This window comes from Rhamphochromis longiceps, linkage group LG5 (genome assembly GCF_057381845.1).
Source record: "Rhamphochromis longiceps isolate RC_006_pf linkage group LG5, R_longiceps_female_GT1.1, whole genome shotgun sequence".
Lineage (NCBI taxonomy): Eukaryota > Metazoa > Chordata > Actinopteri > Cichliformes > Cichlidae > Rhamphochromis > Rhamphochromis longiceps.
This window is the reverse complement of record NC_140561.1, coordinates 13169102-13186620: the sequence shown is the minus strand read 5'-3', so window position 1 is coordinate 13186620 and position 17519 is coordinate 13169102. Positions and strand designations below refer to the sequence as shown.

Genomic DNA, 17519 nt, shown 5'->3' with positions numbered 1-17519 from the left:
CAGTTTGAGCCATTATGGAAGGCAGCCAGACAGGTCAAAGGTGACTGAGCGGAATAATCCATTTATGAAACCCTCCTCTACTGCTGAAGTAAAGCTAGCATACGGAAGGTAAGTGTGTAGGCTCTGTCCCTCCTCAGCATCAGCCAGAGATTGTACTGCTCTATTCACTCTCTTACCTTGAGAAGCACACAGCTGGCTTATCGCCCCGGAATTGGCTGTGCAGCATGAATGCAGGAGAAGAGAGAAGCCAGATGAATGTTTAAATGGGCTTTGAGTGTGAATGCCTTAGCGTTTTTACTCTGTCTGCCTGCAGCTTCTCTCTGTCTTCTGTCTCTTGTTGCTCCCTCTCTCCTCTTCCTCTTATCTCAACCTTTTCTTCCATACCTTCTTCAGCCCTGTATGCAGAGCGTTAAAACACCTTGGTTTTGATCCATGTGTGACCTGGGTGACTGTAACTGAAAGGCTGTGACACTGTAACGCTTGACCTACATCATCATCCTGATGAATACAGTAAGAAACAGATCAGACCATTAAAGTAATGCTGAACTCATCTAAGATATGTCTCACAACAGTTTTAGCTTTTAAATTTGCACTTATAATTTACGCGTGACATTTTCAAAGTCCTGCCAGATAAAGAGATAAAAATAAGAAGACTGTGCTTCAAAGCTGTTTTATCACTCAGGTTCATAGCCACCAGTCTCGGTGGCCAGGCCACATGTCTGTTGCTGAAATAACAAATTAAAAGTCTTTAGTCCAAATATTTCACTTATTCTTAATGCAGCTGTTCACATAATTTTACTGGGAAAATTTGCAGCATTTATTTATTTTTTTAAACCAAGGTCAGTTTTTCCAGTTGTTCAGATCAGAATAAACAGATCTGACTCAGTTTCTTACTTTTCTATTTTATAAACATCAGTGCCACCTCATCATAGCTTGATGTTGACTTCATTTTTTTTAAATTCAGTGGATTTAGTGTGAATATACGTTACATGGCAAGCTCAAATCCGGTAAATTCAGAATTTCGCAGAATTTAGCACTCTAGCCTCACAGCATGAAGGTCCTGAGTTCAGTTCCACCATCAGGCCGGGGTCCTTCTGTGTGAAGTTTGCATGTTTTCCCCGTGTTTGCGTGGGTTCTCTCTGGGTACTCTGGAGATAGGTTAATTGGAAACTCTGTGTCTATGAGTTAGCCCTGTGATAGACTAGTGACCTGTCCAGGGTGTACCCTGCCTCTCACCCTAAGACAGCTGGGATAGCCTCCCCCCTGCGACCCTGAAAAGGATAAATGGCAGAGAATGGATGGATGGATGGATGGATGGATGGATGAATTGGACAATAAAAACAAGAAGGATGAAGTTATCCTGTAGAACCTGACAGAGTGGTTGTTATCATCTGTTACATTATCATTGGCTGTAGGTGTCCACTGCTACATTCCAGCTATTATCATCCAATGTGATCAGTGATTAAAGCGAGAGCAACATAAATGATGCAGACATATAGCATGTATGAAAAAGTGCATGACACGTAGCAAAACCAATAAATGAAATAATTCTGAATAATTATTATGAACTGAATTGAATCCCCTAATGGCCAATCACAAGCGCCGATGCATACATGGTTATACTGTAACGTAAAACCGGTGTTATTATTTGTAGGTTTTTCATTAGCTAAACTTTTTATATGGTTAGGATTATATCACCACCTGCTGCTTTGGAATGCTCTCGATGTCGCTTCTTTTCAGCGTTTTCACACTGATTGTGATATTTTGTGGGAATAGCCTAGAATGATTTCATTTGAAACAGTTGCTGAAGCACAACTGCAGAGCATGTAGCACTTAAACTCCTCAGTATATCCATACAGTGTATAGAAGTGTGGTGATTGCTCGATATGAATCATTCTCCCTGATAAATAAAAAATGTCAGTCTTGTATTTTTTAATCATGTTACCATGTAATCTAAAGATAGGGTGTAACTGATAAAGGTCATGGGTAGTTAAAAAATTAAGACACCTGACATCAGGTTTTTCTTTTTCACTGCTAAATAAAAAACTGGAAGATAAAACCCCAAAACCTAGCTGAAAAAATGTAATCAAAGTGTTACTTTTATAGGAAAGCATATTTCGTTCTCTTTTCACATTAGGTTATTTAACTTTGATGCTCTAATTGTTAATGTTACTGTTATTGCCTGACTTCTCACTGGCTGTATTCAGGCGTTTTGTTTTTTATTCTATTGTTCATATTGAAATTGTATTCCGATGATAGCTCTTGTCACTACACAATCCCAATCTGTGGTGGCAGACAGATTTTCAGTAGATTTGTAGAACTCTGGCAGCTGTCAATTTGAGTAAGCAGTGAGCATTTCTGAAATGTTCCAGTTTTGTTGCAGTTGTTTTGTCTCCTTGTTCTCATCAGCATCACTCTTTTTACTGTGCTTTTTTTTTTCCCTCCCAGGGAGTCCCCTGCCTCATCAGTTTAATAGTGGTGTATTGAGCAAAGCATTTCCACAGGTGGTCTCCTTGGGCCAAAGCCCAACCCCACCGTCCCTGGTCCAATTACAGCAAGAGGGAGAGGACATTTTTATTGGTCTGTGAGGGGACATTTCCATGGCTGCAGTCGTCTCCAGGAGTAGAGGCACCTAGTGCTCAATTACTCGTACAGCCTGAAATGGCAAGAGAAGGAAACTATGCCCTGCTGAGACTTGGTGGGTCCCAGTACATTACCAGCCCAGATTTTCTGACCTACTTCAAAACACAAAAAATCCCACAAATTATTTTCACTTCTACCTGTAGTATATGATTAAATATGTGGGGAGTAATATTCCCCAGGAGTTTGACTATAGCAGCACTAACAGAGATTCTTTAAAAAGGAATTTAACTTTAAGTGTGTAGATATGTGTAGCATTTATGGAGATCATTCGATTATGTTGTCTGATGTTATCAGCATTATACAACAGAATACCTATGTAAAAAATGGTGATGAATAAGCCTTAATTATAAACGTATTATTTTTATGAGTGATTTTTTTTCTTTCCTTCTTTCTTTCCTTTTTCTTTCTTTTTTTTACCAATGCCATTACCTTTGATGTAAAAGCCTGCTTTGTCACAGCTTACTACATGCTGTTAGTCACAAATACAGAGTGACAGCCATGAGAATTCCCAAACATCAGGACATGATACATAATCATATATATGTGTGTCTCCGTGTGTGTGGGGAGATGTGGATATAGAAAACAACTCAATGTAAGGAGGGAGCTGGATAACCAAAATTTTAGAAAACCTTACAAGGCATGAAACTAATTGGTGATCAGAGATAAATGATTGCAGTGCCAGCGTAAGGGCAACTGACTATGGATTATTTAGCCAAGGAGCAGCACACCAATACAAAACTGTAGAAGATCTGGGGCAGAGACATAAACAAATCCAAAGCTCAGTGTCAGTTTTACAGAGATAGGTGATCGATCAGTTGACAGGGATGTTTGACACTCCTTTAAAGTCTCAAAGTCAAGTAGAAATAATTTAGACCCTTCATCAGCATTAGATCTTTAGCTAAACAGCACAGAATCCAAATGAGATCATGTTTGATGCATTCTGATCAGTTTTTAAAGTTTTGACATGGACCACCAGGTGGGTGTACTGCAAAGCAACTTCGTACATCATAAACTGAGGCACTGAAGTTACAATGTTACAGTGGCTGAGAGCACAGGGTGGAGCACGGGGTGGTATCGGTGCCACATCTGAGTGATGTGCCAGAGCATTTCCCTTCAACTGTTAACAAAGGCAAGTAGCTGGGCAAGTTCCCTGGCACTTTTTCATCAGCATCAGTGAGGTCTGGTGTCCTGCTTTCACAAGCCTCAAAAGTGGGGTTCATATTGTAGCTCAGCGTGCCTTGGGAGGATAATATTAAAAATGCCCGGCTATAAAAGGAAATTAGACAAATATAGGGATGGAGTGATGTCAGAAGAATGGACTGAAAGCTCAGTAGTAAACAAAATGTTTGGTACTGTAACAAATACAGTGTGGCCAATGAGTCAAGATCCATCTTATTAATGTTGAATACTAACTTGTGCATGCCAGTTAGAAGCCATGATGAAAATATTCCAGAACCAGGCCAATAAAAATTACAGGTCTTAACCCTAAACCTTGAATTAGTCTAATCTGCCCATCTGGGCATGTCCAGAAACTTTCAGTGTGGCTGCTACCTTAAGATCACTCAATGGAAGTCTCATTGATTACTCCTGTAATTATGTCTCTGCATGCTGGATCTACACTCAAAATGCCATTTCTTCAATTTGATTTTCATTTTAGAAGAAAGTAAAAAAAGAAATATTACTGCACTGTGTCGCTTGCCTGCAAATGATGGCATGCTAGCTATCAGCACGTCAGGAACTCCAGGCTGACAGTCTCAAACCGTGAAGACTGCAAAAACTGGTCTTGATCCTCAGCTAACCTATCGCCTTTAGGTGATGGAAAATTACAACCCTTCCACTGAAAACTTGTATAAGGTCAAATCAAAGCTGGTGACTCAAAAGAGCCCCAACAAGCAAACAGGCCATAATAAGTGGCTTAGGCAAACACAGCTTAAAATAGAAATGAATTGGATAGATGATGGTAATTTACTCCAGAATCACATGTGTTATTATAATCTGCTGTTTATATAACCGCCTCCTAACAACATACAGTTGTATGCATTTGCTACTGAACAGGAGCAGACAATCAATAAAAATAGCTCAGTTTTACAGGATTCAAATGTGTCTAACTGACTTGATTTTGTCTAGTAGTGAAAATGAGAATGTAATTAGGGCCATAACAAGAAAAAACCCAAAACATTCATCTTTGTAGATACGAAATAATTTGCTTGTGAGAACCAGTATTTCTCTTCCTTTCGGAGTTCATGCTGACATTTTAGTGTTTACTCTCACCGGTTCTGCTGACACATGAGAAACAGGATAAACCTAATGCTTCAAAGGCTTATGTTTGGAAAACTGTATATCCACTAACCTTACATTTTACACTTTGCTGTTACAGTAAGGTACCCATGTGAGGAAGTGCACACAAAAGATGCTCTGATAAATGTGAAATAAATTATTACTATATATCAGGTTTCTTTATTTCATTAATCATTTTCTTCCCATTACCATCCATCAGTGAGCAAGAGTGCTGCGGCACAGTTCCTCCAAATGAATTTTCCCGCTTGCCTTAATCTCCTTCTTTTTCCCCCCTGTTCTTTTATTTCCCTTCTTTCCTCTGACTCTCTCTGTCACGCTACGATAACTCTGGAGAAAAGGTTTACTAACACGACAACTTTTCACATCAGATGAAGAAATTCTTTGTTTTCCTAGTCTGAAATGATGAAAAGCACAAAGCTCATTTAATAAATAAAAGCAGAAAGCTTCTGGGGTGGTGGTGGGGGCTTAAATTGGCATTTTGGTACAGCTAGCGGGTGCATATTGAAGCTTGTTGGCTGATCTGAAAGGAAGAATTTTATTAGCTAGAGGGAAAAACATAAAGGCGGGGGAGAAAAAAGAGAATGACAGAATGAAAAAGAAGAGGACTGAGAGAGGAATACTGGCAAACGCTGGTGTTTAACAGGTCTGCCCAGATCCAAACACAGAGTTGGCCAGCGACTGGTCGGTTGTGGTTAGGTCTTGGCATGGGCTGTGGCGACAGCTGTTTGGAAATGATGGAAACCCCTAAGAAGGGAGACAGGAAGGAATGAGACTGCGACAACAATCCAGAATTACTGTGAAATTCTGTTGTCCTGGTCCATTCTTCCAGCACAGCTCAGACTGACACAGAATGAAAAACAGGAGGCAGCGACAAAATAACAACGACAGAGAAATAAAGCTATAAATGGGAGACTTGTGTTACACAACGCCGAAAAGAAACCCATAATAACTGGATGCCTTCAGTCCTAAGTTCTCCACTGAGGCTTGTTTGTAGGACTTTCATTTCACGCCTTCATCTTAGTCCAATGGGACAGATCATAAAAGCATTAAGTGCTGAGGACAAAATGAAATCCAAGCATGGGTACTATTAATAATTCTTACACGCATGCAAAAAAATAAGCTACCGTAATACAAAGATGTACAAATGAGCCTGTTTATTAGTAATCAAGCCACTTTGTGCAAATACGCGTTTACAATGTAGACGCACTAATCATTGTGGTAATTACGCTGCAGTTTCTGCCTAATGCGAATCTGGTCACTTAACATGTGGTGTGCTTTACCCAACAGAGATCCAGATGGCAGCGCCACTATTCATAACTGTCTTCCCAATAGATTATTACAGAACTATGAAAAAACAACAGCAACACATGGCTTGAACTGCATCCACGACATTTTTCAGTCTTAAGATGAGTAATTTTAACAGCTTTTTACCCACTTGCTCCGCACTTTGCACTGCAGGAATAATATCCCCATGTGGCATTTTGTCACACTGTGTGTTTTTTGACTTCAGCCCTTTTCCTGCAGATTTTAACTCTGTGGGGCTGTGTGCATCTGGCTGTCACATCCCACTATGGCGTGTAAAGAACAAGCAGAGGTGATAACACAGCAGCGCAAATAAGTCCAGGATGCCCCGAATCATGGCACCCTGACCAGCAGCTGAAACAAAAAAAAAAAAAGATAGCCCAAAAATCACAGCCAATCAGAAAGCTGATTATTTTTTTTTTTAGCAACAAAGCTCTCATACAGAGAAATAGATTGTTTCACTGTGCTCGCACATCACAGAACGCAAAGTGTAGGAACACGGATCTGAGAATTATCCAGATAGTCATCATCAAGTTCATCTGTATTACTCCTCCGCAGTAACAACACTCTCTTCACTGTCTGCAAGTTTATTTAGCCCCTCTGAGTATTCTTGTGTGCAGCATACGGTTCACTTGAAATATCACACTATGAGTGAGTCAGTCATGGCAGGTGTGTGGGAGTGGCATATACAGTAAATCTCTGGTTAACATTAGGATGAATTAAAGAGGAACTCATGCTTGTAGAGGAAAATTCAGTATATTGGAGGAAATGGTACTCCACACACTCCATACAAACACACGTGTCACACGTGACCCACACCAACTCACACGCATACAAAAAAAGAAGAAGAAGAGAAGAGATGGGTTTCCTTTAAAGGGAATAGATTTATTGTCATGGCTCTTTCCCATTCAATTCGTTTCAGGGGTGGCAAGATGTTTTCTGAAGGGTTCGTGGTTTAAAAGAAGGAAAAAACAAATCCTCGCTGATCACCGGGAAACTAGAGGAAGAGCAAAGCCAGCTCACAACATGTAATATGGTGATTGCAGAGCTGAGATGAGGCACCCTGCCTTCTATTAAAAGTGCTGTGCTCGGAGCATTTCACTTTGACCGATAATTTGCTGGAGGGCGATGACTAAAACAGACGCACACTCCCTCTCTCCAACTCACACTCGCAGGCGTGCACGTGGACGCAAACAGATTCAAAGTGAGCTGAAGGCTACACTCGCACGTCTCCCAGTGCTCTGGATGGGAAGCCGGGACGTAAAGAGAGGTGGGTTAATAAAGCATGCCTCATTTGCCGATGAAGTCTTGATGCAGAAGTGGGTAGTCTTGCTTTAAGACGTGTGATCTGACTCTCTCAGCTCTCTCTCGCTCTCTCCCTTGCTTTCCAGCTGGGCTACATTGTAATACACACACACATGCACACTCACTCACATTCGCTCTGCCTGTCTGACACAGACTCTCTACTTAGAGCGCTGGAGAGAGGACTGAAGCTCACACTATCAGCACTGCTTCTCAATGGGGGGATGCAGCCAAGAGCAGACAGAGCAGTCATTCCACTGGAGCCTTCCGCTGCACGCGTGAGAAGAAGACGACAAGTGAGGAGGGTAAATTAGCTCCCTGTCAACAGAACATAGGAGTTTTACTGACGGAGAAGAGACACTGAAGGAAGGAGAGCACATCTTCACGAATGTGGCTGAGACAGCAGTGACATGATCAGCCTTCCATCCCTCAAATCCTGGCCAGTTTGTAACAAAGACCCCTGGGTGTTTTGCTTTTGGTGACTGTTTGTGTTGCCAAAGGATTTCAAAAAGAACCTGAGCAGCAGGGGTCCAAAAGGATATATAGAAAGGAAAGAACAGCCTTTTTAGCTCCCTTTTGTGCAGTGTTTGGCTTATCTGTTAGTGGAATTTCAGGCTGAAAACCCTGGCTCCCAAGTATGGATGGATTTAAGACTGAGGAGTGAGTCTGCTGGGCAGGCAGTGATTCTGACTGAACTCCTTTGCTTCTGAACGCAGCGCTCAGGTAAGGGCGTGGGGGGCTTGAATGGAGCACCTTTGGTGTTTGGGGATGGGGTAGGAGGGCTGTTGATTTAATTCCCCACAGTATACTGCCTGCTGAAAAATGCATCTGGTTTATGTAAAGATATGCTGGAGTCCAAGTAGAAAAGCTTTTCTAGCCTCAAGAATACATTTGAACCAAGATGCTAAGTTTCCACCTATGTTTAGAATTAGAATGAATAGTTCCACATAGCGGTAGGTGACCTCCCCAGATAAACAGTACAGGAGTAGCAGGCTAAGCACTAAACAAATATAGTTCTTGGAAAGATGTGGGCTATTTACAAGCCAGCGGACAAGGGTGAGTGATTTCCTCCCGGTGTATTGCAATCAGGTAGACAGGTCTATGTGTTAGGGAGTCACTGCTTAAACTTGTCTCCGCAGCATTAAGACGAGCGGGCTCATAAAACCGCCTTACTTTGTTAAATCCACGCTGCACGCAGGTGCATCAGGAGGTTATGCGCCCGCAGGTGTGTCTGCTGCTTCTGCTCCGAACCGCATTTAAAATCTCACGCTAGACTTACCTGTTACGCACAGATGAGCGGCTGCCTCTCTTTTAAGGCAATAAAACTGTGAGAGCCAAACCGGCTCTTGTGAATTCTTTTGTTTCCCGCAAGGAAAACGAGATGCACGTGAGTTTTCCTGTCTGCTTTTCCTCAAAGCTGGTTGTGTGTGTTTTTATTTCTTAAGTTCCTTTAAAATGATACTAATACTCCTCCTCCTTTCGATGATAAACTGTGTGTGTTCACATCAGGTGATGTTTTTATTTTTTTGGTCAGAACGTGCACCCTCCAAGTCTGTGCAATAAACAGCAAAGCACACAAGCGCAATTTTTTGTTTGAATATATAATAAATGCAGCCCGATAAGAAGAACACGATAGTTTTTTTTAATGTTTTTTTTTTCTTTTTCTTTTTTCTTTTTTAAGGAAAATAAACCCACAGGACCCGTTCATATTTCCACAAAACCGGATTATGATGGATTTAGTGCAGGGGTGGGGATTTACAATGTGCTGTTAATAATTATATGCTTAATTTTCGCTGAATATTAAGCAGCCTCAATGTCACTGAGGGTAAAGAACACATGGGTAACATTTAATACCTTAATGGCTTTAATCTCAGATGTACATCAAACCAGGAGGGGGTGGGGGGTTCTGAAAGTGTATTATTAGATCAGAACAGATCATTGGCACTTAATTTGGAAAACTGGAGCATTTAGATTTTCCTTTATTGGCAGGTTTAGTGTTGGTAAAGAGTGTAAAAGGACAGGTAGAATCAAACACTACTAAATTCATAGTTACATTAGAGTCATGACATCACTTCAGAACATGTGATTTGTCATTTGGCTGAATATACTAAATGAGCTCCTCAGCCTTATATGTACTAATTCTAAACACACTAAGACACATTTCTTGGTTGGGGGTGGGGGTGGGGGGGTATGCTGTGGAGAGAGGCCCTAATAACACCTGGAAAGGAGGAGAGCCTCATTATTCAATAAGGGCTAAGGCGTGTCTCCATATGCTGGCCCTCACCAGCCATTAGGCAGTCGCTGCACAAATCTGCAAGAAGGCTGCCTGTGCTTAGAAACACAGTCTTGCTGTTGTTTTTAATAACTCTGGTTTCCCTAAAAAGGGGTGAATCATTCTTACAGTCTAAAAAAAATTGGAGGCAGGGTGTTTTTTTCCCCCGTGTTTCTTTGCTCTCCTTTTTGTGGTGTGATATTAGCATGTTAAAGTTTGTGTTTGACCGCTGGGATTTCCCTCAAAGCCCCTTTGTCGTCTTTTTCTTCCCATTAGCTGTGTTACTTTGAAAAAAAAAAGAAGAACAGGTGACAGTATTCGACGCGGTGGTCTTGATGTGTGTGGTTGATGTCAGCATTGTTTGTCTTTTTGGCACATGAAATAAACACAGTGTGTGTTGTAAATATATATGGAGACATGCTGTAATACAACTCTGCCCCTGTCCCCCTGTTGTTTCTCCCCCGCGGCGTGCCATCCTGCAGACTCGGCCTTACCATGTCCTGGTTGTTGGCCATGTGGATTAGCCTCGGCTTCCTGCTGCTGTGCCAGGCAACTCTCTACCAGACCATCCAACAGCACCATGTGGCCCGGCCTGGTCGCACTGACATTCTCACCCTGGGTACGTGTCCCTCTTTGTCAGATTTCAGCTTCATAGCACCCTGTTACAGTGAAACATGGTGCCCTCTCCATGGGGCAGCAGTTGTCAGCTTTGGCTGTTTAAAAGGCAACAGCGAGACACTGCTGCAGTATGTCAGGATGATTTGCCACGGTACTGTACAAGATGATTCACTGTGCTCGCAGTCATACAAGATAAGCAAAGACAGCTACCTCTAATCATGCATTACCCTAGGTTAATTTAATCAAACCTACCCATATACATTTTTTGCAACCTATTGGAGAAATATGGCTGCTACGCCCCATCTCTGTGTGTAGACCTCAACGAGGACGACATCCTTTCAGCACTCCGAGTTAGCTAGTGGAACGATGATTCACAGTCGCGATGTGGAATTCTTGACTACTGCAGCGTGAATCTTGCTGGCACACTGTTACGAATAGGCCAAGCTGTAGAGAGAAATCCCCATTACTGTGCTGGTAGCCAGGGGAGCTTTGATCACTGCGGCTTAGATAGAAATGACAATTATGTTCCCCTCTTTTGCACTGGAAACATTTGGCAATTAAGCCCGACGCCTTGCTGCACTGTAAGGGCAAAAGGGGAGGTAGACACAGAGGTGGCTCTAATTCACTGATTACGGAGAAGCTTACCAGAATCGCTTATAGTGTATGTAGAACTGTTACACTGGAGGCGAAGGTTTTTAGAGCAAAGCAAGTGCTTTCCTTAAGCTTCTAACAATAAGTGCGACTTCTGTGCTGAACTCTTGTGTGGAGCGGAGCTTTCTGTGGATGCCAAGCGGCTGTTAAACATTGATGCTATCTTCTGCTTGGTTCCCTTTTGTGTGTGTTGCATTGCCAGGCAAAAAGACAGTAATTGAAGCACAGCAAGTGGAAAAAAAAATCCAGCATTGAATTCTCTATGCTTGTGTTGAACATTGGTGGCTTTAAGCAAAATGTCAGAGAGCTGGCGTACTTTTTTCTGTGGAACAGCTGACACATGAAAATCCCAGCTATGATAGATAGAAAGTTCTCAAAGTATCCCAGCCCCGTTAATTGGAACAAGACAGTAAGGGATGAGCAATAGAGAGCTCAGAATGAATTTTTTAAAGGCTGCCTTCATTTTCTTTTTTTTTTACCCCCCTTTCCTTTCTCCTCCTCCTCCCTTTTTTTTGGGTTTGACTGGTTGGCAAGTCAAGCTTGGTGCCAAAGATGTACAAGGAAGTGCATGGCTCAGTAAATGTCTTTTTTGAATAATGCAGTGATCCCAAAGGGGCTGAGGGGGGGGAAGTAGTGGTTGGCCTCCACACCCTTCCTTGTACATTTAGAAGAGGCATCCAACCACAAGATGGTGATAGGGAAGGGTTTTTCCTGTCAGACAGATCAACTCATGCATTTACTGCACCGAGGAGGGTACAGGGATGTAAATGAAGTCTCGTCTTTAAGGCCATTATGCTGTGGCCTTTCCTCATGGGTGCTGTGGGGATACTGGAGCTGTGTTTAGGGTGCATTTCAGTAGCAAGTTTCAAACACAGAGATGGGTGATTGACCCAGATTTAATTCATGTTACTGGGGTGTTTCTGGTTGGGCCACTCAATTTTGAATAACATCTCTGGGATTCTCACTGAGACGGGTGCAATGAGTAATTTCTAGAAAACTTTAAAACTTAACAAACAGAGACAAATAGACAAGTGCAGAACAATGCACTTATAATCTTAGTCTGCCAGTGTATTATGAAGTTTTACAGTCCTAATCAGCAGACTTCCCAGCAGGCATTGTTCTATCACATCTGACTGCTCACAGAATGCATCCCCTCCAGCTGCTGTTGTCTGACTGGACAATTTACTGTATATCATGTTTTTTGGGGGTTTTTTTTTAGAGGATTAAGCTGACATCAATTTTACTCATCCGTGAAGTGGCGTTAACCGATCTAACCAGAACTCCTCTCTCAGAATTGAAATGCTATGATGAATATTTGAATTAGAATTGATTTTATAATTTGAGAAGCTCTCTGGTTTCATTGAGGCCAGAACCCTCAGATATAAATAGATATGGCTATGTAGGACGTGGCAAGAAAGAGATGTCTTGCCTTGAAAAATCCATTGGCTTTCACGCTCTGCTGTTTTCCATAAGCGGATGTTTCTGTGTTTCTAAAGAATGATATCATGTGCTGCATGGTCCTACTGCAAGTTAAGTTTCAGTAGAGCTTTCCTCATGAAGCACTGAAACATATTTTGTGAACAGAAGTATAATGTTACATTAGACTAACATGCTTTATGTTTGCTATTAAGTCACAATTTTTAAAAGATACATTTCATTGAGATGATGATGCTGAAATTGGAGGTTGGTACCTTTAAAGAAAACATGCCCTGAAATTACTTTGTGTGGCTCTGTGAATGCAGCTTGGCAGACTGCCTGAGAAACTGAGTGGTACAAAAGCTAACAAACAAAAAACCCACAGCGAAGGGGTTGTGTGGGTATATATATGAGGAGGGGAAGTGAAGGTCATGTTATCTTCCAGCCTGTTGAAGCAGCTAACAGTTTTTGAGAGATCAGCTTCTCTGCCTCCTGCAACAGTAACTCACAGCACACGTTAAAATAAGGCACCACAGATTGGGCGAAGATTTCACATTGCACTTGTTTGTTTATTTATTTCTCCAAACGTTTCAGTGACAAATCGCCATAGACACGGCTGATGCTGCGATTGAGTAACGAGTTGCCCGACTGCTTCGTCACCTGCTCGGGAAGCGCGGCGCCGCACTCTCTCCCGCGAGCCTCCGCTTCACACAGCCTCCCGCGTGTCCTGCTCGTGCGGCTGAAGATTGATGGTGCCCTGATTCTGGGAAGCCAATTCTGGTCTCTCAAGAAATAATCCACTACATTGACAGATGAGCTGAATGTGACATGACACACACAAGCCTGGCTATGCACTCTCCCCACCTGCCAGCACAGTGAGCACAAGTTCTCACTGCCAAGAGTGCTGCTGCACAAACCAGGCCACTCTTGATAAATAGTACTGGTTTTCAGTGTAACCAATTTGCATTTACATTGTCAGTGCATTTGCTGGCAGAAGTTAATGGAGAATTTGTGCCTCCTAATGATAAAATGAAACACGCTCCCTAATGCGTTGTCTGATAAGAGTTTTGTCATTAAGTTATACTTAGCAGGTGCTCTACCTATTTACCCTTGCTGCATGCATGAATACCAATATAATATATCAATACCAAGAGGAGCAGTCTTGATATAACAGCACCTTAGCCGCTGCTTTGTTTTATTATTTATTATTATTTAAGAGAGACTTGGATCTAATAGAGCAGGTGCAGCTGTAAAACTAACTAGGCTGTCACACCCTGACAGGATCCGGTTTTATTCTCCAAATTCCTCGTCAGCCGCAGCGTTGCGGTGTATCTGCATTGTTACAGAACTGCACTTGTACTAATTACGTTATCTGGTGTTCGTCAGAGAAAAAAACAATTGGAATATGAAATCAACTGTGAGTGTCAGCTGTAAATGCACTGATTTAAAAAAAAAAAGTTTATTTATTTTATTTTTTTCATGGACGTGAAACATGTTACATGTAAAAACACAAAAGGGGGCTATGATCTAACTGAAAAGGCTGATAAATAATGCAGTGGTGCTGCTGTTATGTTTTTATCCATTGATCTGAAATGGACTGTAAAGTCTAATCCCAGATGATTGGAATGCATTTTAATGAGCTCATTATTCAATGTGGCATAATGCTCTGTCGCTGTAGAAGTTTTCTTTGAGGTGGAAAATAAAAAACCCTCCACGTAATTACTTTGATTAGCCAAGATGCATCACATGGTCAAGTAAGGGCAACAGCATAACCGTAAGCAGGGATGTTGGTTAAATTAGGCAGCATGTCTCCAGCTCTGAGAACACATCCTGTCAAAACACCACAGAGCTTAACTCTAACTTTATGTAACAGTGAGCTGTATGGAGTTTTCTAGGGAGATAAAAAACAGACAGGATACAGGGTGTTAAACCTAAACTATGAAACGGATTTAGGAAAGCTGCCAGATTGGTAAATGAGGATAGCACTGACATCTGGAAGCTGTACATATACACAGTATGAACTGATTTTTTATTATTTTTTTTACTTCAGAAGATATACGATTTCTCTTGCAGCACTTTGGAACTCTAAGAAATTAACTTCACAGATTTAAGAACCAAACGCACACACAGTTTTTTTTTTAAAAAAAACTTGGAACTCATTTCCATAGTTGTCACACTCCTCATTACAATAGCTCGGAGTTAGCGGCGCGAACAGGCGGAGGAACGCACAGTGGCAATCTCGTCACTTTGGTGCTTTTGAACAGCCGATCCATCCGTGCTACCCACAGGAAGGTAGGAGCGCATAGGCTGCGTTCTCGTCATCGAATCAGCTTTATTTGCATCCTCATTAGACGATGGGGACTAATTAGTGTGAGAATTTATGGCAAAAGAAAATTCAATGTAATTACAGTCACTTGAATGGATGATGCCTTAATCTTATTTTTGCAAAGTGGATGAAAAGGATTTTTTTTTATCTGCTTGGCAGCGTTGGTGCATTGGTGAATATTGAAATACAACATAGTACAGTACAAGACACACACACACACACACACACACATTTAAATCAATAATATGCAAGGTTCTGGTATGACCTCTGAATAAGCTCAGTTTTCTTGTTTGTTAAGTTTTATCTGTTATCTTTTTTTTGTAAATGAATATTTAGTCAGTCTGTGTGTGTCTTTTTTAAAATAGAATTTTTTTCCCCCAAAAGAAAAAAAAAGAACCAAAATGTAACTACCGGGTGATGAAAATCATAAATTACATATCACACAAATTCAATTAGAACCATTCGTTTTGCGAACATGACATCTACAAATCCGGCCTTTTGCCAACAAAGGAAGTGAAATCCTATAATCTACCTCCACATGGGATTATAATTGCTTTGAAAATGGCAGGCTTAGGTGGAGAGCTCATCAGTGCTATGTGATCACTCACATTTTATCACACAGCATGCCCTTCAAGGTAATGAAAGCAACCTTTCTAAAAAACTAGGCAATAACTGTCTGATCATTTAGGTGCCGAGCAGCACTCTCTTCACACCAGTCACCCCCACCGCCGCCGCCGCCGCCGCCACCACCGCCACCACCGACTCTTCATCCTCTTGCCGCCCATTCCCCAGCCCACCCCTCCTTCATCTCCTCGTCTCTATCGGCCCTTCAGACGATTTGTCATGGATCAGATGAGACAATTTGTCATGGATTAGTGCACTTAAATGTCTGTGTGATAGTGGAAGCAGTCACTGGAAAAGCTTAGGAATCCTATTACACTGCGTTTTATGGCCGGCAAGAGGGGAGAAAGGACTGTAGGTTGAACTGGTGCTTTCTATCGCCTGTGCACCATTTCTTGACTTTTTTTTCTCCCCTCCACACATAATCAGATATTCACTTAGAGGTGAGCTTCACTAATGTGTCAAACTGGAAAAGTAGATGAGCTTCTCTGTGTTCTTTCCTGAGTAACCACTTCTAAAATGACCAAATCTCAGGTAACTGTCAAACTTTTTTATTTTTTTGCACAGTACAGTCGCATTGTACAATCTGCCTTACTGATATATGTGTCACCAGCTGTGACTTTATTGAAAATGCCACTTGCGTCTGTTAATTAATGAATGAATGAAGATTCACTGCTTCATGTGCCCCCTCGACAAACGTAGTCCGATTCACCTGTGACAGTTCTGCCGTGTCATTGGGATTTATTTACTCAGCGAGCGGTCTTTTTCCATCTGAAGCCTTTAACTGCGTGTGCTCGGGAGTATTTTTCACAATCCTGGAGTGATTAGATGGTAGATTAGATCCTGTTCTTTTCTGATGTTAGATAATTGTGACACACTGAGTGAGCAGGTGCTATCGAGCATGGGTGGCTCACTTCACCAATTATTTTTAAGAATGTGAAGAGCATTAAAATAGACAGGTCTCACATCGCCCAGCTGTCTAGCAGCATACCGAGATACACATCTGTGTCTTATTATCCCATGTTTATCTCAGAGTAGTCCAGTTACATGTAGCACATCCATTCTATTTATACAAAGCATATAGTTACTATATCATACATCACTGCCATCTTTATTCATACAGTAGCTACGTGCGGCTTCCCGATTGCCTCCGGGCTCCTCGAGCCCTTCAGTAGCATCTCACTGAAGTGAAATGGGTTGCTTATGCTAATGGAGCGAAAAGACACAATGCCAGGTAATTGTGATGCAAAAGAGCTACTCCGCCGCATCAGTTAAAACCACTGCAGGGGACAAATGTTACTCATTCAGTGTTTTGTTTTCAGAGGTCTCACTTTGCCCGAGCAACTCATTTATCCAGTGGCAGTCAAATTAGGTTTGTCTTAACCGTGCTACAGGTCTTCTTCTGGTAAGCCATTCCAGTGAGGCTTTTAAATCGCGCATTGCTTTGTACATGTCGTTGTCGTCACTGTCCGGCAAATGTGAACAGACAGCAAACAGATCCTAAAGACGAGTTTCATTCTGTCATGATGTCATCATCACTGTTTTAGCAATGAACTTGAAGCTCATGCAAGGGAAAGGGCCATTTTACTGATTCGTCCCACCCCCTCAGTTCCCCCTCTGATGGTTTGCAGTGTACACAGATAAAAACATTGCGTCTAGTCTGAAGTAATCAATTCTGTTTTCGTTTTATTGAGCGAGCAGCGGTGAGGGAGTTTACCTTTTGAGTGTCTTAAGTAGTTATACTTAAAAATCTTCCTTTAAAGCACATCATGAAAGGCAATGTGAGAATTATTACACAACTTCTGCAGTTTCTTGGTGCTCAATAAAGATTTGTAGGCTCTTTTATCCTATTTTTCCATTTGACAGCATGCAACTTTATTTTAATATATAAACTCAGTAGACACTTCATTAGGTACACCTAATAAAAGTTGCTGGATCCACTTTTGCCTTCAGAGCTGCTTTAATTCTGTGTGGGATCAATTCAACAAAATGCTGGAAGCATGGTCTATTAGGATTTTTGACATGTTAGCATCAAAGAGTTGCTGCAGATTTGTCAGCTGCACATCCATG

The 17519-nt window shown here is 41.7% G+C and overlaps 1 protein-coding gene across 3 annotated transcripts in view; it reads left to right on the top strand.

Moving 5' to 3' along the window:
- The first annotated feature begins 7693 nt into the window (after nucleotides 1-7693).
- tafa1b (TAFA chemokine like family member 1b) overlaps nucleotides 7694-17519 on the top strand; it is a 125025-nt gene continuing 115199 nt past the window's right edge. For all 3 annotated transcript variants that reach the window (XM_085405927.1, XM_085405928.1, XM_085405926.1), the window contains exons 1-2: nucleotides 7694-8268; nucleotides 10300-10436. In XM_085405927.1, the coding sequence (XP_085262053.1) occupies nucleotides 10313-10436 (124 nt within the window). In that variant the 5' untranslated portion in view covers nucleotides 7694-8268; nucleotides 10300-10312. The remainder of the gene's footprint in view (nucleotides 8269-10299; nucleotides 10437-17519) is intronic.